The 24,554-nt window shown below is 41.3% G+C and overlaps 3 protein-coding genes across 3 annotated transcripts; 1 reads left to right on the top strand and 2 right to left on the bottom strand.

Moving 5' to 3' along the window:
* On the bottom strand, window positions 1-2,800 carry LOC128697844 (uncharacterized). Its single transcript, XM_053789789.2, has 6 exons — window positions 2,607-2,800; window positions 2,108-2,219; window positions 1,833-1,926; window positions 1,182-1,285; window positions 935-1,058; window positions 1-490 (listed from the first exon to the last, which is right to left on the bottom strand). Exons 1-6 carry the CDS (start codon window positions 2,668-2,670, stop codon window positions 341-343), a joined length of 648 nt encoding a protein of 215 aa, XP_053645764.1. The 5' UTR covers window positions 2,671-2,800; the 3' UTR covers window positions 1-340.
* A 2,599-nt stretch (window positions 2,801-5,399) lies between these two features.
* Window positions 5,400-8,010, bottom strand: LOC128697846 (uncharacterized). Its single transcript, XM_053789791.2, has 6 exons — window positions 7,905-8,010; window positions 7,382-7,490; window positions 7,178-7,271; window positions 6,776-6,879; window positions 6,143-6,266; window positions 5,400-5,570 (listed from the first exon to the last, which is right to left on the bottom strand). The coding sequence occupies exons 1-6, from the start codon at window positions 7,966-7,968 to the stop codon at window positions 5,430-5,432; spliced, it is 636 nt and encodes a 211-aa protein (XP_053645766.1). The 5' UTR covers window positions 7,969-8,010; the 3' UTR covers window positions 5,400-5,429.
* Window positions 7,364-24,554, top strand: LOC128697845 (uncharacterized). The gene is made up of 7 exons (XM_053789790.2): window positions 7,364-7,496; window positions 20,666-20,761; window positions 21,203-21,314; window positions 22,137-22,230; window positions 23,421-23,524; window positions 23,941-24,064; window positions 24,330-24,554. Exons 2-7 carry the CDS (start codon window positions 20,698-20,700, stop codon window positions 24,468-24,470), a joined length of 639 nt encoding a protein of 212 aa, XP_053645765.1. The 5' UTR covers window positions 7,364-7,496; window positions 20,666-20,697; the 3' UTR covers window positions 24,471-24,554.

Genomic DNA, 24,554 nt, shown 5'->3' with positions numbered 1-24,554 from the left:
TAAAATGAATATGAATTTTATTAAGACCTAAGTTGGAAATTTAACTGTCGACTCTCATGCCAACAATAAAAATTATACCAGTTGTAGTTCTGAAGTTAATTCTAAATCTAAATACCAATCTGAGCCATTTGTTTTCTTATCCAGTCGGCGAAATAAGTTCCAAGATTGATACTAAAATCAGCACAAATGTTATCAGAAAACCTCTGAAGTAAAGGTCTTCTACGTCAAGCAGTGATAATCAGGAGGCTAGAGAGAGAGAGAGAGCCACAGTAGTGTCTCAGGTAGACACTTAGTAAACCACAGTTGAAGAAAGTTCAGTGTGTGGCCAGCACGTAGACACTTACATTCTGCCTGCAGAACAGAGAGCATTGTTAAGGACTTCCTCCAGCAAGTCAGAGTTCTCCTCCAGCAGCTTGTCTACCAGCTCCAGGAGTGCTGGTCCATTGGCATCAATGTCTGCGTTGATGTCATCAGCTCCTTCCAGCTCAGACTAGAAAGTTAATCACGAATATTAGTATCTCCACCTATGCTCAAAACAAGACAAGACTCTTAAAGTTTATCTGAAAGTAGTTTTTAGGACGGAAGCTAAATAAAAAGTTATCGTGATATTTAGAAAATTTAAATCTAAGAGTTCTTCAGCGTTGATATTATAGTGGGGAAAGGTTGCCTTCATAACTGGACATGGAACTACCATCATATTCATTGAATCAAATCCGATCACTCCCCATATTCCTTAATAACAGTGACCCGTCCCAGTTCAGCGCTTCGCTGTGAATTAATAAGCACTAATAAACTTTTAACTTGTGATGATTTCAGTCTCTATACTTTAAAACAGAAATAAGAAATTGGTTGGGAGTATTTGGAAGCGAACCTTGGCTGGTTCTCACTGAAACTTGCACTGCTACCCTCCCTGTAACACTGCAGGTGTGCTTACTATTATGGAAGTGACGGTGAGCTCAACAGTCAAAGAACCTTGCTCGATACACAGGGAGAGAGGCTCCACCGAGTAGCTGTCTGCTCTGAAGAAGATGTTCACTCCGAACTCATTCAGTGTCAGACTGTTGATAACACAAAGATTGATCATTGTAGTTGAAAAGGCCAGCAAATCTTAAAAGTAAAAATAATAATAAAAATATATTACAACAATTTCTGCAATTGAGGACGAGCGATAAAGTACTCACTCTGCTTTGCCGGAGTTCAAACTATCAGCCCCGTTGAAGGTGCCAGTGAGTTCGTAGTTATCAGTGTGGATACTCAGGACATCTATCACAGTGTCGAGCCTCACCTGAAGCAATATTAACATTAAACATGTATTAAAACTGTTGGCAACTGCCAATAGTTTTCATACACGTGTACGCACGTAACGGGATTAAACTGTGTAGAGATTAAAATAAAATATTGTTAGTGTGCAGGTGACATGAAACATTGATCTCACATACAATAGATACTTTAAAACTGTACCTTCAACAATTTTAATGGGAAAGAAAAAAATAAAAAGTTAATGGTACAGAGATCATTAAAAGTGTCTTACCTACCCACGCCTCACACCACACCCAAACATCGATGTATATAAAATATCTAAGTGAAGTGGCTAATTGTCAGAATATTAGCAAGAATTAAAGTGGGAAATAGTCATTTGCCATTATTTAATTTCACCCTAAACACAGTTCAGCTCAGAAAGGACTCAGATTTATGATTTTGTCGCTGAAGTCAGTTTACTGTGGACCCCCACACAGCCTGTGGACGGCAATACAAAAGCATAAGGCCTACATAAAAGTCTTTAGAATAGGCTGAAACTTTTAAACAATATACAGGAATCTACGAAAACTTACCGCTTTTGAGATTAAAGGTATGGGAGGCTCAAAAAGAGTCACCACGATATTGGAGAAACCCGACACGACAACATCTGTGCCACTGAACAGTAAACTGCAAAACGAAACCAAAATTAAAAATCAAATGTTTATCATATTCCAAAAACAAATTATTATTACTGAAAATATGCACCATCCATAAACAGTTTATGCCGCAGTTTGATCCCATTGACTTTATTGGGTTATCCTGGGTTAATATCCCTCCGGGTTATAACTGCTAACAAATGTTATCTTACTCGCTGTGGTCTGTAACAATATGAAGGTCTGTGAGGGCGTCAATAGTAGCTGGGTCGAGGGGCGTCAGGTACTCCTGCAGCAGAGCTGTCAACTCAGGCTCCAACACACCCACTGACGGAGAAAAAAGGCCAAAACATGAAATTAAATATGCAAAGTTCCCTTGCGAATTTGAATTTAATGGAAACGAAACACCAAACGGGTCATCACAAAAACTGGATTTTTAACTAACTAAAAAATTCTGTCTGAATACTTCAGAGTTGTAATAAGAGATTAAACTGTATTTTATTAAGCGCTAAATCCGTGTAGGTCACTCAGGGTAGTGAGTGGCCAGGAACTATCGTATGTCTGCTAATCGCTAGCCTGTTAATCAGAAAATCTGTTAGTCATAACTCAGCACAAGAGCGAAAAAAATTAATAAAAAAAAAAATTCCGAAGACATTCTACTCACAATATTTGTGAGCAAGTGTCTGCATAGGACAACAAAGCAGTTAAACTTACCAGAGGTGAAGGGGATGGCAGAGGCCAAGAGAATGGCAGAGAAGATGGAAGCAAGTCCTAACATGGTGGAGGTGAAGTGCGGCCAAGAAGAACGTAATGTATCAAGGTCAGGTAGTGACACCTAGCAAGCTACTACTGACACCTGCAACCTGTTGAAGAAACTGCTCCACAGGCACTGTAGAGTTCACTGCTGGGGCAGTTATATATACATCTCAGGCATCAGGTCTGTCTTGCCTCCCCCTACATACTCAAGGTTGTGGAGGGACAGTGTACTAAGATAACAGTGAGAAGAAACATGTGGAGATGTTATCACGTATCTCTGACATACTCCGGAGAAACTAACAGCTGCATATTTCGTTCACAACACTTGAGAGGTCGTGTAGTATGTTAATCTCCAGGGTTTGTTACCTGGACCTCAGCAATGAGAGTGGCTACTCTCACCGCTGGGCAACGGCGACTAGTGTGTCGTGTAGTATTATATAGGTTAAGAATGTGTTTCTCTGTACATATCTTGACAAAATTATAGTGATTCAAGTTTTTTATAAACCCGTAGGGGAGGGGGGGTTCCGAGCAGGGTTTGAGGAATGTTAAGCAATTAGGTTGGATCCAGGGAAAAGGGCGATGCTGTCCCTTCCCTGGATCAAGAGCCCCTCGCGGGTAGCAAGACACCTCGAGGGTAAAGATTAAAGTGATCCTAGTGCATTATAGGCTTTAACCCCCCCCCCCCAAAAAAAAAAGGTCACACGTTTACTAAATGGGAATTTCAGAAAGATAGTAACTGCCTTTATCTAGACTCCTCAAAATCCCATATATATTAAAAAAAATAGGTGTCAACAGATAGGGGGTTTACCAGAAGATAAATAATTATCACACCAAAGCAATTTTTCCAATGCTATGGCAACCTACTAGTTAAATATTTTAAGGATTATTTTCATTATAGAGTCATACAGACTATAAAATGTGAACCTTTGCTGTGAAAAAGTTTTACGAGTAGGTCTCCTCAGTCCGGTACAGATAATAAATGGTAAATGAGACACAAATAACCCGCACATAAAAGAGAGAAGCTTACGACGACGTTTCGGTCCGACTTGGACCATTGACAAAGTCAATGTGTATCGTTCCAGTCACGGTACTGTGCCTTTTTGTTATTTAATGGTAAATGAGTTTCAGGTAATCAGTCCCTCAGCAAGTGTCTTAATTCTTTAGACTATAAATAGTTATAATAGTCTGAGCTTGCTACCATCTGCAGCTCATAAGACTGCCATCCCCACGAGCCCATTTGAGGCGGGGTAGATGGCAGACCAGAGGCTTAGCTTCTCCCTACGAGCCCCGTGAGGGCGGGGAATGTGGCTAGGCCTGGGGACACTTGGTTCCAAAGATGAGGAGGTACTATACCTCCTCCCATGGGAGACTTAAGTCTCGAGACACTCCCCAGATAGGGAGCCAAGGCCGGGTCACCACTACTTGGAAAAGACCCGGGCCGGGAGAATACCGGCGAATAAAAAAAAAAAAAAAAACTATAAATAGTTCAGGACTGAAACCTAGCATGTATGACACCAAGAGGCCTGGTCACAGACCGGGCCGCGGGGGCGTTGACCCCCGAAACTCTCTCCAGGTAAACTCCAGGTAACGATCGTATATACCCAGGGATGCAATAAACCTAGCATGTATGACACCAACGATCGTATATACCCAGGGATGCAATAACTCTAGCATGTATGACACCAACGATCGTATATACCCAGGGATGCAATAAACCTAGCATGTATGACACCATGGTTGAAGGTCCTTCATCTGTATTCCCTCGAACGCAGGCGAGAGAGATACATGATAATATACACTTGGAAGGTCCTGGAGGGATTGGTTCCAAACTTGCACACGAAAATCACTCCATATGAAAGCAAAAGACTTGGCAGGAGATGCAACATTCCCCCGATGAAAAGCAGGGGCGCCACGAGTACACTGAGAGACAACACAGTAAGTGTCAGGGGCCCAAGACTGTTCAACTGCCTCCCAGCATACATAAGGGGGATTACCAATAGACCCCTGGTTGTCTTCAAGCAGGCACTGGACAAGCACTTAAAGTCTATACCTGACCAGCCGGGCTGTGGTTCGTACGTCAGCTTGCGTGCGGCCAGCAGTAACAGCCTGGTTGATCAGACCCTGATCCACCATGAGGCCTGGTCTCAGATCGAGCTGCGGGGGCGTTGACCCCCGAAGCACACTCCAGGTAAACGACCGCATATGCCCAGGAATGCAATAAGCCGGTAGGAGACTTGGACCTGCCTGGCATGGGCCAGTAGGCCTGCTGCAGTGTGACACCAACGACCATATATACCCAGGAAAAAACTTCATCTATAAAACAGATCTGATGGCATATTATTAAATAAATTATTTTTTGCCGGGACAAGTGAAAACTGGACAAGGATCTTCACCAGATGCCAGATTAACCAGGCTGTGCGGGATGTGTGGGGCAGCGGGCCACAAGCATCAACACCTGGGTTGACCAGGCTAACATGGTCCATGGCCGGGCTACGGCGACTCACGAAACTCGTCAAAGACAGCAATATTTGTTGTTACACTTTGGTATCTTTATCGTGGAAACGTTTCGCCTGCACAGCAGACTTTTTCAGTCAAATATAGGAGAATATAACACCGTGGAGACTAGCAGTTTGGACATCGATATATTTTTTTTATTTTATACGTTATCATTTTACGTATGATAATAAAAAAGGCAAATAAGTTTCAATTTTATTTGGTAGAAACAAAAAAATATAAGAATTATAACCAGAGGTAATCTATGTTTACAAATACAAATATTAACTATGGTGAGCAGGTGATCTGGTTAATGATCTCCTCTATCATGATAGAATTATCGTTCAGTTCCTTCTCCAGTAACTTCATAAAGTATGGACCATTGGCTGCTACATCTGTGTTGATGTGCTCGGCGCCCTCCAGCTGACACTGTTCAACACACAATGGAAAACAATATTAGGCGTGAGGAGAAGAAAAATAGCAGGGCGGTGGGCATATACGAATACTGCATATCAATGTAATCCCATCCTTTCCGAAGTACTAAATAACAGTAACTAGGACGTTATTCCATTTATCTACACATTACACATTGAACACATGGTCTAAGAAATACATAAAAGACTCCGGATCCTCTACTCTTTATTAACACATCAAGATACTGAGAGCTACAGGTGGATACTGAGTGCTACAGGTGGATACTGAGAGCTACAGGTGGATACTGAGAGCTACAGGTGAATACTGAGAGCTACAGGTGGATACTGAGAGCTACAGGTGGATACTGAGAGCTACAGGTGGATACTGAGTGCTACAGGTGGATACTGAGTGCTACAGGTGGATACTGAGCTACAGGTGGATACTGAGAGCTACAGGTGAATACTGAGAGCTACAGGTGGATACTGAGAGCTACAGGTGGATACTGAGAGCTACAGGTGGATACTGAGAGCTACAGGTGGATACTAAGAGCTACAGGTGGACACTGAGAGCTACAGGTGGACACTTACCAGAATGCTGTCAACCTGGAGGATGATTGAGAGTGTGTTGGGTCTGATACATAGAGACAATGACAACAAGTTGAACTTCTCAACCTGGAAGACCAGCTTGATCTTCAAGTTGTTGATGATCACACTGTAAAAAGAAACTCACATTATATATATCGTGATCGTAAACAAATGGAAGCTATTAGAGTGTCTATTTATATTTATAAAAGTGGTATAAAATACCGACAGGTTGTTTAGGTAAGACACATATGCAACAATGCTCTTCTCCAGACTGAGGGACTGACCACCTCAAAACTTTAAGGGTGATGGACTGATTACATCGTCTTCAAGTCTCTTCTGCTTCTATCAACTTTGCTGTACTCGACTGAAGAAGCCTACTGTGTAGGCGAAACGTTTCGAAATAAAGATACCTAACTGTTGCATATGTGTCTTACCTAAACATTTATAAAAGACAAAAATACAGATTGTCAAGAAAAAAGTGTATGCTGATTCCGTTCAGACGATACTAATGCAATTAATACAAAGACTCTTAAGAGTCCTACTTAAGAATCTTAAGAGAAATATGATAGCTTCGCTAAACCTTGGTATAAACCAGCTTCGCTAAAGCAATTTCACTGTAAATAAATTTTGACTTACTCTGCCGCTCCTGTAGCCAGTGTGTTACTTCCTCTGTAGGAGCCGATGATGTAGTATTCATTAGAGTGGAAGAAGACTTTATGTACACTGCCTTCCACCTTCATCTGTACACATGAACAACTCAATTAATTACACAAGAAAGACGACATCCGTGTACACAACTTACTGTCATATTTCTGAATTAAGCAAATTACCCTAAGTTAATTAACCTTCAAATGGAAGTGGCCAGTTGATAATATTGATAGTAATTATAAGAAATTTTCCACAAAGTTAATCAAATAATATTCAAGTAATAATATAATTATAAACTATAATTCTCAACCATGCTAATAATAATAATAATAATAATAATAATAATAATAATAATAATAATAATAATAATAATAATAATAATATACTGACTGCATCGGAGAAGAATGGAAGAGGAGGCACAAACTTGGTGACAGAAGCCTTGTCAAAACCTGTGACGAAGAGGTTGTCAGCGTTGAACTTAACACTGTGGAGGAAAGAAACAAGTTTTAGTATCTTAACCATTATAAACTATTACAATCATACATAATATTTAAACTATCACAGTCTTAAACGGGAAGAAAAACAAGGCTGTACCTGCTGAAGTCAGTCATAAAGCTGAAGTCGGTGATGTCTTCGAGAACAAAGGGATGGTGCTGCTTCAACCACTCCTGCAACGACCTGGTTGTCGACTTCTCCAGGAAAGCTGAAGGTAATACAATAGTTTATTAATGTCACTGGTTTATATACATGGCTGGACAATTAATAACACAAATTGGGAAGGAAAACTGGACGTGTGACTCTTGAAATGGGAATGATCCAGACAGACCCAAAGACCATCCGATTATTACATATCCAACACATTGAGGATGGGTATGGGGTGCATAATAAACATATTAAACTAAAAACTAAAACTGAGTTGCGAAGTCATAATTAATGTTTGGTGTCATTGGGTACGGGAGTTATTTCTTGAGTAGCTTTAGGTAGATGTCGTTTTGATAAGGACCTGCCTCGCATGGGCCAGTAGGCCTTCTGCAGTGTTCCTACATTCTTATGTTACATTCAATATATCTCAAATAATGTTTCAGTATACAGCCTACATATATGTACATGTACTCACGTATAAAGAAAGCCTGGCACGAGGTAATACACAGCACTGAGATAATAACGCTGAAACTAAACATTGTGACGCTGAAGAGGGCTGGATAATTGTAATACAGAGAACGTCGTCCTAAGCAGGAATGAGACGACTTACAAAGTGGACGCTTTATATCATTGCTACAGTACTGGGTTGTCAGGTGAATATTTGTGAGGCGCACCGCAGACACTAGGCACGTCCTTCTCAAATTTAACCTTTATCATTCATATTTCTCTAGCCTATTTGATAAATGGTATAAAATACAGACACTAAGAAAAACTTTAAGAACATTTAGGTAACTTTATTCCGAAACTGGGAAGACTGTTCCACGCATCTACAACTCTGTCCTTTCTAAATCTAAATTTATCCAACTAACAGAATATTTGCCCAACCCATTTTTCAACGCTACCCAAGCGATAAGCGTACGTAATAGAGCTGGTATAAACCTTGGTAATAAATACCGACAAGTTGGTTTAGAAAGACACGTAAGCAAACACTATAACATATTTATTAGAAAACGTTTCGGTCCTGGGACCTTGATTCAGGACATTTATTAAAGGAAACGTTTCGCCACGAGTGGCTTCTTCAGTCCTAATACAGAGAAAACTAAGAAAACACACATATATATAGTGGCGGGAGTCAGGTGAGGTGACACATATATATAGTGACTCCCGCCACTATATATATGTGTGTTTTCTTAGTTTTCTCTGTATTAGGACTGAAGAAGCCACTCATGGCGAAACGTTTCCTTTAATAAATGTCCTGAACTGTACATAAGTGTCTTTTTCCACATCTTGTCGGTATCACCATACCATTTCCTCACACTGTAGAAGGCCTACTGGCCCATGCGAGGCAGGTCCTTATCAAAACAACCTCTGCCTATGATGAGGACGGGTAGACGATGAAATCATGTGACTCCTGTGAAATAACTCCCGTACCCCATGACACCAATCAAACCCAGCCCCTCCCACTCATATATTTGTCCAGTCTCATGTGACTCCTGTGAAATAACTCCCGTACCCCATGACACCAATCAAACCCAGCCCCTCCCACTCATATATTTGTCCAGTCTCATGTGACTCCTGTGAAATAACTCCCGTACCCCATGACACCAATCAAACCCAGCCCCTCCCACTCATATATTTGTCCAGTCTCTTCTTAAAGCTACCCAAGGTCCTAGCCCCTATCACCCCACTGGGAAGACTGTTCCACGCATCTACAACTCTGTAGATGAATGGTTCAGAGAACCGACATGTTGATAAATTAGACACATGTGCAACTCTTGGGTATCTTTATTGAGGAAACGTTTCGCCACACAGTGGCTTCATCAGTCCATACAAAGGAGAATCTTGAAGAACAGGAGGAGAATGAGGTAATCAGTCCCCCAACCTTGAGTCGATGTGGTCAGTCCATCAATCTTGAATAGAATCTACAACTCTGTTAGAAAACCAGTACTTACCTATGTCCTTTCTAAACAAGTGAATGTAGCTTAAGAGTCTTCAATCTTTCTTCATAAGGAAGATTTCTAATGCTATGTATTAATTTAGCCATCCTACGCTGAATGTTTTCTAACGAATTTATGTCCATTCTGTAATATGGAGACCAGAATTGAGCTGCATAATCTAGGTGAGGCCTTACTAATGATGTACTAATGATGGTGACCTATACTTAACTCAGTGGTGACCTGTGAACATCAAAATGGTATACAATACCGACAGGTTGGTAGTAAGACACATAGGCAACAGTTAGGAAACTTTATTCCGAAACGTTTCGCCTACACAGTAGGCTTCTTCAGTCGAATACAGAAAGTAGGCAGGAACAGTAGAGATGTGAAGACGATGTAATCAGTCCATCACCCTTGAAGTCGTAGAATTTGAGGTTGTCAGTCCCTCGGCCTGGAGAAGTTCAGTTCCATAGTCAGGAACTATCTGAAGATCAAACCAAACCAAACAAGTTCAGGTAAGATCCCAATGGGATGAGCGGGGAAGATGGGACAGATGAAGAATAGCTCTGGAGAGGAGTGTTCTTAGTCAGAGAAATAGAGCCAGGGCTTACCCAGCAGCTAAGGCGATCGTGGGGCAGACTTGAGAACAGGAATAGCAGGGACTGTTGCATTGGACTTGTGGTAGTTGAAGTCTTGAATCTTGAGTAGTTGGCAGCAGGCTAGGTCACATCAGAGGGTAGAACACATATGGGAGTTATAGGAGTAACTGAGGAGGCAGGTTAGCAATGGAGCCATTTTCGAACTTTTTGAAGCTGCTTCTAGATAGGTGGTATAGTTTAGCCTTGTTACTGAAGGTGAAACGTAGAGGCTTGATGAACTCAAGAACTTGGGTGAGTGAGAAGTGAAGCGGTGATTCACATGCATACTTGACTGTTCCAGCACCGAGGCTTTTGTAGAGTTCAGTACAGGTCATGGTGTCAGTATTTGAAGGAGAAGTGTAAAAGGTAAGGTTTTCCCATGAGGGTTTACTGGAGTCGTCGTTATCTTCCTCTTCTGGAGTGGATTCATTGGGAGAATCTACAATGGTGGTAGCCGGTGACTGAGGGTCGACAGGAGCAGCTGTAAGGTGTAATGGTTGTGTAACAGCAGGCTGGGAGAGGTGGGAGACGGTGGTTGAGGCAGCTTGATCAACGTTGTCAGCGGTGGAAGTGGTTATAGAAGTTGCAGGAGCAGTTGCTTGGGCAGGAGACAGGTCTGCAGGTGCAGTAAAGTTCAGGACGTTGGGAAGGATCTTGAGTATGTCTGCTGAAGGTGTGGAGTCCGGAAAATTGAAGGCAGGCATGTTGTTCAGACGGAATAGTTCGTTAATAGTGGTGTTGAAAGTGCCGGGGTTTGCTGCGTTTGCAAGGTGTGCATACACCATGCAGTACAGCACCTTTGAGGAATCTCCGTCTGGGAGTGGAGAGAGGGAGTTGCTGGGCGATGGTGCCTGTAGATTAGCGTGTAGAGTCTTGGTGGTGTCGGTTTGTGGTTTGGTTATTGCAGCGTGTGTCGGTGAATTGGGGGTGTTCTTCAGAACTTTAGTTTTCTTCAGTATGATTTCTTTCCTGATTGGGCACTTAGCTGCAAGGGTATGATGATTACCCTTGCAGTTTAGACAAGTTGGTGCTGTAGTAATGGTGCAGGATCTGAAATCGTGTCCATCATTCCCACATTTTGAACAAAACTTCTTATTCTTGATAGGGCAGTCCTTGGTGGTGTGTTTATAGGAGTAGCAGGTCCAGCAGTGGGAGATGTATGTGAAACGTTCTTGTTCTATATGACTAGCGTGGATGTGGTAATATGAGATGGCCAGACCGTCAGAGAGAGCTTGGGCAGCCATGGAGATGTCTGAAAATGTAATCTTTAGCATAGATGAGGCGTTAGGGATCTTGTAGATGCTGTCTACCGAGGCCCAGGTGTTTTGTTCCTCAATAGATGTCTTCAGTGCTTCAGTAGAGAGAGAGGTGACCATATTGTCCAGTCTTTTCACAAAGACCGAACGTTTCGACTTCAAGAATGGAGACGGGGATAGAGTGAAGTGTTGTGTTTGTAGGGTCCTGATTGAAGAGTCGTCCATAAGTTTTGATGCTTCCGTGTCGTCTGTGCAGACGACAATGAAGGAGTCCTTAAGAGAGTGGATTGCCGTAAATTTGACCTGCAGGCGAGTCTTAACGACAGTAGCTAAAGCTAACTTCGAGGAGTCATTTATTGCACCATTCACAGGCTTGATTTTCACACGATTCGACAGCATTGTGAAAAGGTCGAAGAGAGTTTTCTTGACTGTACGAATTTATGTCCATTCTGTAATATGGAGACCAGAATTGAGCTGCATAATCTAGGTGAGGCCTTACTAATGATGTACTAATGATGGTGACCTATACTTAACTCAGTGGTGACCTGTGAACATCAAAATGGTATACAATACCGACAGGTTGGTAGTAAGACACATAGGCAACAGTTAGGAAACTTTATTCCGAAACGTTTCGCCTACACAGTAGGCTTCTTCAGTCGAATACAGAAAGTAGGCAGGAACAGTAGAGATGTGAAGACGATGTAATCAGTCCATCACCCTTGAAGTCGTAGAATTTGAGGTTGTCAGTCCCTCGGCCTGGAGAAGTTCAGTTCCATAGTCAGGAACTATCTGAAGATCAAGCGACAGTGCGGAGACTTAAATACTGTCGGAAGGAGAGGTGCAGAGTAGTAGTAGTAGTAGTAGTGAGAGTGTAGCCACTGAGAGGTCAGGTCCCTCTCAGATCCAACAGTTCCCACTTGAAAAGGTTGTCTAAGGCGTTTTCTGTACCAAGAGGCCATGTGGTGACCTGTACTTAACTCAGTGGTGACCTGTACTTAACTCTGTGAAGAAGTGTCTTGTGTGCTCCCCGTGGACTGAACCAAGATGCCCTCCATCGAGCAACTTTACCAGCAACTTAAGGAAGAATTGAGGGTAGCGAAAATGGAGATACGGCCATTGACCGAGGAAAACAAGAGAATTCGTAGTAGTCCTCCTGTTTCGAGTCCTCAGGTCAAGAAGGGATCATGGTCAGTGGCTGGACAGCAGGGGACGACGAAGTTGACGATCAAGAAGACGAATGGAAAGCCAGAAACGATGAAGAAGAAAGAGACTGGTTTAGAAAGACACGTAAGCAAACACTATAACATATTTATTAGAAAACGTTTCGGTCCTGGGACCTTGATCACTTCTAACGTTAGATCACTTCTAGGTTAGAAGTGATCAAGGTCCCAGGACCAAAACGTTTTCTAATAAATATGTTATAGTGTTTGCTTACGTGTCTTTCTAAACCAACTTGTCGGTATTTATTACCAAGGTTTATACAAAGAAAGATTGCTGTGGAAATTCCTGTGGAAACCTCCAACGCATTCTCGGTGCTACCCGACGAATGTGAGTCGACTACTTGAAGGACAGGAGTAGGAGACAGAGGGTTTGCTTTCCTGGGGCTGGGATGGAGGACATTGTTAGCCGGCTTGACAACATCATGAACGGTAATGGGATCAATCCTATTATTTGCCTCAGTGCTGGAGGCAATGATGTAGGCAAGCGTAGAAGTGAGGATTTAGTTAGAAAGTTCAGGACAGCTATAGACATAATTAGGAAGAAGGGGGGGCGCCCTGTTATATGTGGCATTTTGCCAAGAAGAGGTGTTGGTAATGAATGGTTGTCCAGAGCAATTGGTATTAATTGTTGGCTGGATAAACACTGTAAGGACAATGCAGTACCATTCATTGACAACTGGGACAACTTCTATGGCCGAAATGACATGTATGCCAGGGATGGGGTTCACTTATCCAGGGCAGGTGTGGGTTTTCTTGCTAACTCAGTTGAGGAGGTTGTTAGGACTTTAAAATAGGATTAGTTAGAGGTATGGGTTTAGAAATGATAAATAATGAGTATGGATATATTGACTTATGCTCTGATATTAAGAATCTTAATAGTAACTGTCATGGAGTAACTCTGGGTAATGATAATTTCAGAAATTGTGTAAAAACAAAGATGAATAAGAAAAATGTGCAGAAGAAAAAACATATGATAGTATTTTATGCTAACAGTCGAAGTGCAAGAAATAAAATTAATGAACATTAAAATGGTATAAAATACCGACAGGTTGTTAGGTAAGACACATATGCAACAGTTAGGTATCTTTATTTCGAAACGTTTCGCCTACACAGTAGGCTTCTTCAGTCGAGTACAGAAAAGTTGATAGAAGCAGAAGATACTTGAAGACGATGTAATCAGTCCATCACCCTTAAAGTTTTGAGGTGGTCAGTCCCTCAGTCTGGAGAAGAGCATTGTTCCATAGTATGAAACAATATTGTGTAGGCGAAACGTTTCATAATAAAGATACCTAACTGTTGCATATGTGTCTTACCTAACAACCTGTCGGTATTTTATACCATTTTAATGTTCAATCTGTCAGACACTGCAACACAAGGGTATCTTGGTACAGACCTGCAATCAACTTCGACAACTTCCACTAGTGAGAGGGGCTGGGACCTGACCTCTCAACATCTGAGTTCTTACCTCTCCTAGTGGCCTACGTCTCACCTCTTGGCGCTATAAAAAGCTCCATCCTGTCACTTCTTCTCCATATTGTTTCATACTATGGAACAATGCTCTTCTCCAGACTGAGGGACTGACCACCTCAAAACTTTAAGGGTGATGGACTGATTACATCGTCTTCAAGTATCTTCTGCTTCTATCAACTTTTCTGTACTTGACTGAAGAAGCCTACTGTGTAGGCGAAACGTTTCATAATAAAGATACCTAACTGTTGCATATGTGTTTTACCTAACTCCAGGCTTGGATCACGATAGAGGGAGACTTCTTTGGGACGAAATTGTTAGGGCTTCTGGACACAGTAACATAGTCATAGTAGGGGACTTTAACTTTAGTCAAATTGACTGGAATTCTTTGACAGGTAATCTAGAGTCCAGTGACTTTATGGAAACAGTTCAGGACTGTTTTCTGAAACAGAGCGTAACTGAGCCTACCAGGGGTAATAATTTGCTAGACCTAGTCTTGTCAAATAAGGAAACACTCGTAAATAATCTGGAGATCACTGAAGAGCTTGGCGCAAGTGATCACAAATCCATCACTTTTAGCATTAATTGGGAATGCAAGAATAATGATAATACAGTAAAAATCCCCGATTTTCGTTCTGCCGATTATAATGGACTTAGGGAACATCTGTCTAATTTTGATTGGGGTTATCTAGCTAATGATTTTATTGACGATAATCATACTTATGAATATGAAGGGATCTGCTTTTATGATTATTTTCTTAATAATGTACACAGTGCCCAGAGTATATACATTCCCCAGAGAGAAATTAGGTCTAATAATAACGATCCCAAATGGGTTAACAGAAGGCTAAAACATCTATTAGGGGAGAAGGGGAATTTATAGGCGCATCAGAAGAGGAGAGGTTAACCTTACTGACCAATATGTTCAGCTTAAAAGAGAAGTAAAAAAGGCGATTAGAAAGGCTAAACGTGACTATGAAATTAGAGTTGCTAATGAATCAAAGACTAATCCAAAGGGGTTCTTTCAAGTGTATAGGACGAAGGTGAAGGAAAAAGTAGGACCTCTGAAAACTGGGAATGGACAGCTGACGGATAATGAACTGGAAATGTTGTTAGGTAAGACACATATGCAACAATTAGACAACTTTATTCCGAAACGTTTCGCCTACACAGTAGGCTTCTTCAGTCGAATACAGAAAGTAGGCAGGAATAAAGTTGTCTAATTGTTGCATATGTGTCTTACCTAACAACCTGTCGGTATTGTATACCATTTTGATGTTCAACTGGAAATGTGTTCCTTATTTAATAACTATTTTTTGTCAGTTTTTACACAGGAAAATGTAAATGAGATTCCAGTAATTAACAATTATTTAGTTCCTGATGAATTTAAGTTAACTAATATTACTGTCACGAGGGACATGGTTATTAAACAGATAGACAAACTGAAACAAAATAAGTCCCCGGGACCCGATGAATTGTTTTGCAGGGTACTTAAGGAATGCAAGATGGAGCTTAGTCAGCCATTAACGAGTGTATTCAATGCGTCCATCCTTACCGGTGTTGTGCCAGAGTTGTGGAAGATGGCTAATGTGGTTCCTATATTCAAATCAGGGGATAAGTCCACACCTTCAAATTACCGTCCAATAAGCCTGATATCTATAGTGGGCAAGTTATTAGAATCAATTATAGCTGACATTATCAGAAGTCACCTTGAAGAGCATAACTTGATAAATGAATCTCAGCATGGATTCACGAGAGGTCGTTCCTGCCTGACAAACTTACTGACGTTCTTCAATAGAACATTTGAGGCAGTTGACAGTGATAAGGAATATGATATTGTTTATTTGGATTTTAGTAAAGCCTTCGACAGAGTACCTCACAAGAGACTCTTAAGAAAAGTGGCAGCTCATGGTATAGGAGGTAAAGTTCTAGCATGGATTGAGGCATGGCTTACCAATAGAAAGCAGAGAGTTACCATTAATGGAGTGAAATCTGAATGGGGATTAGTCACTAGTGGCGTTCCACAAGGATCAGTTTTAGGCCCTCTCTTGTTCATAATTTACATTAATGACCTTGATGAAGGGATTACGAGTGACATGAGTAAATTTGCTGATGATACAAAGATAGGCCGCATAATTCACTCTGAGGAGGATATCAATGAACTCCAGGACGATTTGGACAAATTAATGTCTTGGTCTGAAAAATGGCAGATAAAGTTCAATGTGAACATCAAAATGGTATACAATACCGACAGGTTGGTAGGTAAGACACATAGGCAACATTTAGGCAACTTTATTCCGAAACGTTTCGCCTACACAGTAGGCTTCTTCAGTCGAATACAGAAAGTAGGCAGGAACAGTAGAGATGTGAAGACGATGTAATCAGTCCATCACCCTTGAAGTCGTAGAATTTGAGGTTGTTAGTCCCTCAGCCTGGAGAAGTTCAGTTCCATAGTCAGGAACTATCTGAAGATCAAGCGACGGAAGGAGAGGTGCAGAGTAGTAGTAGTAGTGATGAATGGTTTGAAAAACCGACAAGTTGAAGATTGAGACACTTATGCAGCATATGGGAATCTTTATTCAGGAAACGTTTCGCCACACAGTGGCTTCATCAGTCCAATACAAAGAGGAAGGCATAAGGAGAGGAGGAGTATGAGGTAATCAGTCCCTCAGCCTGGAGTCGATGTGTTCAGTCCATCAATCTTGTAGAATGTACAGCATAGGGCCGTAGACGTGGCTTATATACTGTAGTGAGGTGACTTAAAGCAGACGGAGGCGGGATCATAGTGGTACCATCCACTAGTCGAAGTAGGTCTTTGTCCAAAGGTTGAACAAGCGTTGAAGAATTCTTTGTAAGAAGATCCCATGATGCTGCAGTGTCTGACAGTTGTGATGAATGGTTTGAAAAACCGACAAGTTGAAGATTGAGACACTTATGCAGCATATGGGAAACTTTATTCAGGAAACGTTTCGCCACACAGTGGCTTCATCAGTCCAATACAAAGAGGAAGGCATAAGGAGAGGAGGAGTATGAGGTAATCAGTCCCTCAGCCTGGAGTCGATGTGTTCAGTCCATCAATCTTGTAGAATGTACAGCATAGGGCCGTAGACTGAACACATCGACTCCAGGTTGAGGGACTGATTACCTCATTCTCCTCCTCTCCTTACGCCTTCCTCTTTGTATCGGACTGATGAAGCCACTGTGTGGCGAAACGTTTCCTGAATAAAGATTTCCATATGCTGCATAAGTGTCTCAATCTTCAATTTGACTTAAAGCAGACGGAGGCGGGATCATAGTGGTACCATCCACTAGTCGAAGTAGGTCTTTGTCCAAATGGTTTTTCAAACCATTCATCACAACTGTCAGACACTGCAGCATCATGGGATCTTCTTACAAAGAATTCTTCAACGCTTGTTCAACCTTTGGACAAAGACCTACTTCGACTAGTGGATGGTACCACTATGATCCCGCCTCCGTCTGCTTTAAGTCACCTCACTACAGTATATAAGCCACGTCTACGGCCCTATGCTGTACATTCTACAAGATTGATGGACTGAACACATCGACTCCAGGCTGAGGGACTGATTACCTCATACTCCTCCTCTCCTTATGCCTTCCTCTTTTGATGTTCACCTTCCTCTTTGTATTGGACTGATGAAGCCACTGTGTGGCGAAACGTTTCCTGAATAAAGATTCCCATATGCTGCATAAGTGTCTCAATCTTCAAGTAGTAGTAGTAGTGAGAATGTAGCCACTGAGAGGTCGGGTCCCTCTCAAATCCAACAGTTCTCACTTGAAAGGGTTGTCCATGGTGTTTTCTGTACCATGTTCCTGCCTACTTTCTGTATTCGACTGAAGAAGCCTACTGTGTAGGCGAAACGTTTCGGAATAAAGTTGCCTAACTGTTGCATATGTTGTGCAAAGAAAGGTATAAAATACCGACAATATGAAAGTTAAGACACATGTGCAACATCTGGATATCTTTATTGTAGTAGACGTTTCGCCATCCAGTGGCTTTATCAATACAGATTCTAGGACATAATAGGAAGACAGTAGAACTATATACAAAAGATGAGGTAATCAGTCCCTCGGCCTTGGAGTTAGTGTTCACAGGAACTGACTATGGAACTGAACTTCTCCAGGCCGAGGGACTGACAACCTCAAATTCTACGACTTTAAGGGTGATGGACTGATTACATCGTCTTCACATCTCTACTGTTCCTGCCTACTTTCTGTATTCGACTGAAGAAGCCTACTGTGTAGGCGAAACGTTTCGGAATAAAGTTGTCTAACTGTTGCATATGTGTCTTACCTAACATACCTAACTGTTGCATATGTGTCTTACCTAACAATCTGTCGGTATTTCATACCATTTTAATGTTCATCCTAACTGTTGCATATGTGTCTTACCTAACAATCTGTCGGTATTTTATACCATTTTAATGTTCACTGTCTAACTTATTTCCGGATTGAGACACTTATGCAGCATATGGGAATCTTTATTCAGGAAACGTTTCGCCACACAGTGGCTTCATCAGTCCAATACAAAGAGGAAGGCGTAAGGAGAGGAGGAGTATGAGGTAATCAGTCCCTCAGCCTGGAGTCGATGTGTTCAGTCCATCAATCTTGTAGAATGTACGATTGATGGACTGAACACATCGACTCCAGGCTGAGGGACTGATTTGGTAATAGAGTTGTGGATGAGTGGAACAAACTCCCAAGTACCGTTATAGAGGCTAGAACGTTGTGTAGCTTTAAAAATAGGTTGGATAAATACATGAGTAGATGTGGGTGGGTGTGATAGCTTGTGCTACCAGGTCGGTTGCCGTGTTCCTCCCTTAAGTCAATGTGACCTGACCTGACTAGGTTGGGTGCATTGGCTTAAGCCGGTAGGAGACTTGGACCTGCCTCGCATGGGCCAGTAGGCCTTCTGCAGTGTTCCTTCGTTCTTATGTTCTTATGTTCTTATTACCTCATACTCCTCCTCTCCTTACGCCTTCCTCTTTGTATTGGACTGATGAAGCCACTGTGTGGCGAAACGTTTCCTGAATAAAGATTCCCATATGCTGCATAAGTGTCTCAATCTTCAACTTGTCGGTTTTTCAAACCATTCATCATAACTTATTTCTATTGTGGTCCTCAAATCTTGTCCCCCAGGATGCCACCCACACCAGTCGACTAACACCCAGGTACCTATTTGCTGCTGGTGAACAGGACAACAGGCGTAAGGAAACGTGTCACATGGCCTCTTGGTACAGAAAACACCATGGACAACCCTTTCAAGTGAGAACTGTTGGATCTGAGAGGGACCCGACCTCTCAGTGGCTACATTCTCACTACTACTACTACTACTACTCTGCACCTCTCCTTCCGACAGTATTTAAGTCTTCGCACTGTTGCTTGATCTTCAGATAGTTCCTGACTATGGAACTGAACTTCTCCAGGCTGAGGGACTGACAACCTCAAATTCTACGACTTCAAGGGTGATGGACTGATTACATCGTCTTCACATCTCTACTGTTCCTGATTGAGACACTTATGCAGCATATGGGAATCTTTATTCAGGAAACGTATCGCCACACAGTGGCTTCATCAGTCCAATACAAAGAGGAAGGCGTAAGGAGAGGAGGAGTATGAGGTAATCAGTCCCTCAGCCTTGAGTCGATGTGCTCAGTCCATCAATCTTGTAGAATGTACAGCATAGGGCCGTAGACGTGGCTTTTATACTGTAGTGAGGTGAGGTGAAGCAGGCGGAGGCGGGGTCATAGTGGTACCATCCACTAGTCGAAGTAGGTCTTCGTCCAAAGGTTGAACAAGTGTTGAAGAATTCTTTGTAACAAGATCCCATGATGCTGCAGTGTCTGACAGTTGTGATGAATGGTTTGAAAAACCGACAAGTTGAAGATTGAGACACTTATGCAGCATATGGGAATCTTTGTTCAGGAAACGTATATACCTCACTACAGTATATAAGCCACGTCTACGGCCCTATGCTGTACATTCTACAAGATTGATGGACTGAACACATCGACTCCAGGCTGAGGGACTGATTACCTCATACTCCTCTCCTTACGCCTGTCTCTTTGTATTGGACTGATGAAGCCACTGTGTGGCGAAACGTTTCCTGAATAAAGATTCCCATATGCTGCATAAGTGTCTCAATCTTCAACTTGTCGGTTTTTCAAACCATTCATCACATCTACTGTTCCTGCCTACTTTCTGTATTCGACTGAAGAAGCCTACTGTGTAGGCGAAACGTTTCGGAATAAAGTTGCCTAACTGTTGCCTATGTGTCTTACCTACCAACCTGTCGGTATTGTATACCATTTTGATGTTCACTATTACTACTACCACCACCACCTTTTACTACTACTACTACTACCACTACCACTATCACTACTACAGTGCTTAGCATAAAATGACTGGTATAAAAGGCAGTAGTTCCTTAGTTACAGTTATTACCTCATTAACAGCGGCTATAACAGATCTACAGATGTAAATATCACCAAATACTTTAATGTATTACTGAGACAAGTATCAACAAAGAGTGAAGTTAAGACACATATGCAAACACATGTGGTAACGTCCTAATGTTTTCCAGTCGTACCGAGGGACCGATCCCCGGACCTCAGTGTGTGAGCAGTGTGTAGTTTTATGTCATAGATGAAGCTGGTGTTGCTATTTATCACTGCTCATAATATCTATCATTTACATACAGTTGCTGAGCTCTGAGTCATCTAGACATCCGCCATGTTTAGAGTCGCAACAGTTTTCACAGTCGCCTTCCTGCTCTCCCAAGTGCCTTCCTACACCTGTAAGTCCAACAATATTCCTTAAGGTAATATATGATGAATTAGACACTTATGCAACATATGTGTCGGTTTTTCAAACCATTCATCACACTTGTGCAACATTTGGGTGTTGTGAAAAAGTTTCGGCAGCCAGTGGCTTCTTCAGTCTGATGCAAAGAAAGGTGGAAGATGAGGTAATTAGTCCCTCAGCCTGGAGATGATGTGATCAGTCCATCAGTAGAAGTCAAGATTGACTTTCTCTGTACTGGACTGAAGAAGCCACTGACTGGTGAAACGTTTCCACAATAAAGATACCCAAATGTTGCACATGTGTCTTAAGTCACCATCCTGTTGGTTCTCTGAACCATTTATCTACAAAGTGATATATGTATAGTGTATTTTCATTTACTTGAACACTGTTGAATGTTCATCACGTTAGATTAAGAGTTTTTATTTTTTTTCAGCGGGTGTGTTTGAGAGGGAAGTGACCACATTACTACAAGATAAACTTAAGGACCACCATCCCTACACCATCCCTACCATTCCCGCCCTTAACGCCAGTACATATTTTATCAGGTACCACATTATGGTTTCTCTGGTAGTTTGTCAAAAGATTACAGAGGTGAAAAAATGAGCACATAAGCAGTATAATGTGATTGTTTATTGACAAACAGATCTACCTGGGTGCTGTTATTAAAGATTCGCGGGTATTCTCCCGGCCCGGGCCTTTTCCAAGTGGTGGCCCGGCCTTGGCTCCCTGTCTAGGGAGTGTCTGAGACATAAGTCTGCCATGGGAGGAGGCACAAGTACCCCCTCATCTTGTGAGCTACAAGCTCGGGCTCAGGCACCAACCCTGCCCTAGAAGGTAGTCATGAGTATTTATAGGATGGAGTCAGGTGGAGAATGTTGGTAGGTTGGATCTGAACCTGCATGTGACAATCTTCCGAGTAGGGTGATAGAGGCTAGGACCCTGGGTAGCTTGAAAAGAGATTGGACAAGTATATGGGATAACGATGAAGAAGTTTCTTGACAAGGGCTTCAGCTATGTTACAGAAGCCGTTATTTTGGTTGAAGTTGTTGGATATACAGATAAGTGATGATTCCAGATTACAGAGGTACATAATGGACCTAGGGACTGGACCGCAAAGTTTTGATAGCTAAGCAAGTTACAATGTTACAGTTTTAACGAGTTATTTATGCAGACATGAATTAAAGTCACACACAAGTGGTCGAAGGATAGTGATGTTAAAATTATCTATAATACTACAAGTTAAAGCATAAGACATGTATAACTGATGTCTATCAGTAAGAACGGTGTGAGTGTGAGGAAGACTTGCCTATCATAGGCCAGTAGACCTACTCTAGCATTCTTCTAATCTTATAATTGTCTGTCCACAGTTTATTGTTCAGCGCCAACAACACTATATTGACCGGCTTCGACAAAGCTTATATAACTAAGTTTGTGCCTCCATTACCCCTCATCTCTGACGCTGTGAGTAATATCTGTCGGTTTAGGCCCCCGCCCTTCACAACCTTGATAATCAGCAACTAAGCTCCTTAATTACTTTAGTATATAATTTGATACTTTAACAAACTTTCTAACACTACATAAAAGTTTAGATATTCATGTTAGGTTTCTGAGCCCAGAATAAATGCGTCAGCTTACTGACTGCTGCCATCCTCTGCAGGGGTATATATCTGCCATCCTCTGCAGGGGTATATATAATCATAGTTTAGAAAGACACGTAAGCAAACACTATAACATATTTATTAGAAAACGTTTCAGTCCTGGGACCTTGAAGTGATCAAGGTCCCAGGACCGAAACGTTTTCTAATAAATATGTTATAGTGTTTGCTTACGTGTCTTTCTAAACCAACTTGTCGGTATTTATTACCAAGGTTTATACCATACATGGTATAAACCTTGGTAATAAATACCGACAAGTTGGTTTAGAAAGACACGTAAGCAAACACTATAACATATTTATTAGAAAACGTTTCGGTCCTGGGACCTTGATCACTTCTGATCAAGGTCCCAGGACCGAAACGTTTTCTAATAAATATGTTATAGTGTTTGCTTACGTGTCTTTCTAAACCATACCATACATAATCATACCACGGGCGGGATTGAACCCGCGGTCAGAGAGTCTCAAAACTCCAGACCGTCGCGTTAGCTAGAGTTCGTCACGGCCGGGCTAGCTGGAGATTCGTCTGTAGAAACTTGCATTTGTGGTCAGAGTGGTGCCTATGCTAACCTTCCTATGGTGTAGAAATATACCTAGTTGGACGAATCTTATTGTGGCTAGCTGGTCTAGTGGCTAACGCGACGGTCTGGAGTTTTGAGACTCTCTGACCGCGGGTTCAAATCCCGCCCATGGTATGGTTTGTTTGCAATCGTGTCATTACGATTTCGTAAGTCATATACATAATCCCTTGGTCAATAAAGGATCACATATGTGTTTATATTTCCATTGCTACCATATTTATTAAATGAATAGTAGTAGGAGGTTTATTATTGTATCAAATTACATTATATAGGAAAATAAAAACTTTGGTTACTACCAGAGAAGAATGGTTCCATAGTGCCTATGACTATTTACATTGTGAATTATGTTACAAACACTTCTAATATGCATATAATCTAATAATCTTCCCTTATTAACTAATGTGTGTTTTTGTTAGGTGAAGATAGAAGGGATGATAGAGAATATGCACTTTTACACTGAAGACTACTCACTCCATGGCATGTACAGAGGATATCACATGTCTGCCTCAGGCAGGGCAGAGTAAGTCACTTAACTATATTGTTTGGAGAAATGATTTAGATGAATAAGACACATGTAGGCTAAACGTCTTCATCTGTATATTTAGTCAAATATAACAGGAAGAGTGCAGAGGTAAAGACAGTCCATCAACCTTGGTGTCTGTCAACCTTCTTGTGGTTGATGGGACTCCACATCATATTTACCTCTCTAATGCTTTTCCTGCCTCTGTATTCGAGGAAATATAAATAATTTCCACTTACTTATTTGTCAGTTATGTATACCAGTATATTGAGAATCAAAATTTAACCACTTGCCTATGTTAATATGTAGTATTTTATAAATGATAAAAGGAGAGTTAGACAAAAATATGGGTGGGGTGTGAGAGCCTGCCAAGCTTATGCCAGTAGACCCAATATAATGTTTCTTCTTGTCAACAGCTTGACAATGGAGAAGTTCACTATCAAAGTGTTCTTCCGGGCAGCCAAGTACACACTCTTACCTATGTCATTCTGTATTAAGACTAATTCTCTCGTCTTGAAACTGGATGTTGATTCCATCACTGTAAGTATTCAATTATTAATATAATAGTTTGTAATTGCTTGACAAAACTGTGACAGTAGTTGCATTTGTGTCCATTTACCTAAAAAAATATTTATTTTCTTTTACTGAACAAAATTGGGTATATATATATATATATATATATATATATATATATATATATATATATATATATATATATATATATATATATATATATATATATATATATATATATATATATATATATATATAATATTCTAGTGATAATTTTGAGTCTTCTTTCTAGTGTAACCTGCAGGGAGCCCCGCTTGTGAGTGCCATCATCAGTGCCAATGAAGGCACCTTTATGCACTTGGCAGAAGAGAGAGTCAATGAGAACACTCGTGCCATGGAAGCAGCCATCAACTCTGTCACTTGCAGAACCTGAGTTGAGATTGATTCTTTTAATCAATGCATACACAAAATATACATTAATACACAGTATTCCCTTCAATGATGTTATTTGTCTAAA

This window comes from Cherax quadricarinatus, chromosome 68 (assembly GCF_038502225.1).
Source record: "Cherax quadricarinatus isolate ZL_2023a chromosome 68, ASM3850222v1, whole genome shotgun sequence".
Lineage (NCBI taxonomy): Eukaryota > Metazoa > Arthropoda > Malacostraca > Decapoda > Parastacidae > Cherax > Cherax quadricarinatus.
The sequence above is the reverse complement of the archived record's forward strand: the minus strand, read 5'-3'. Positions and strand labels throughout refer to the sequence as shown.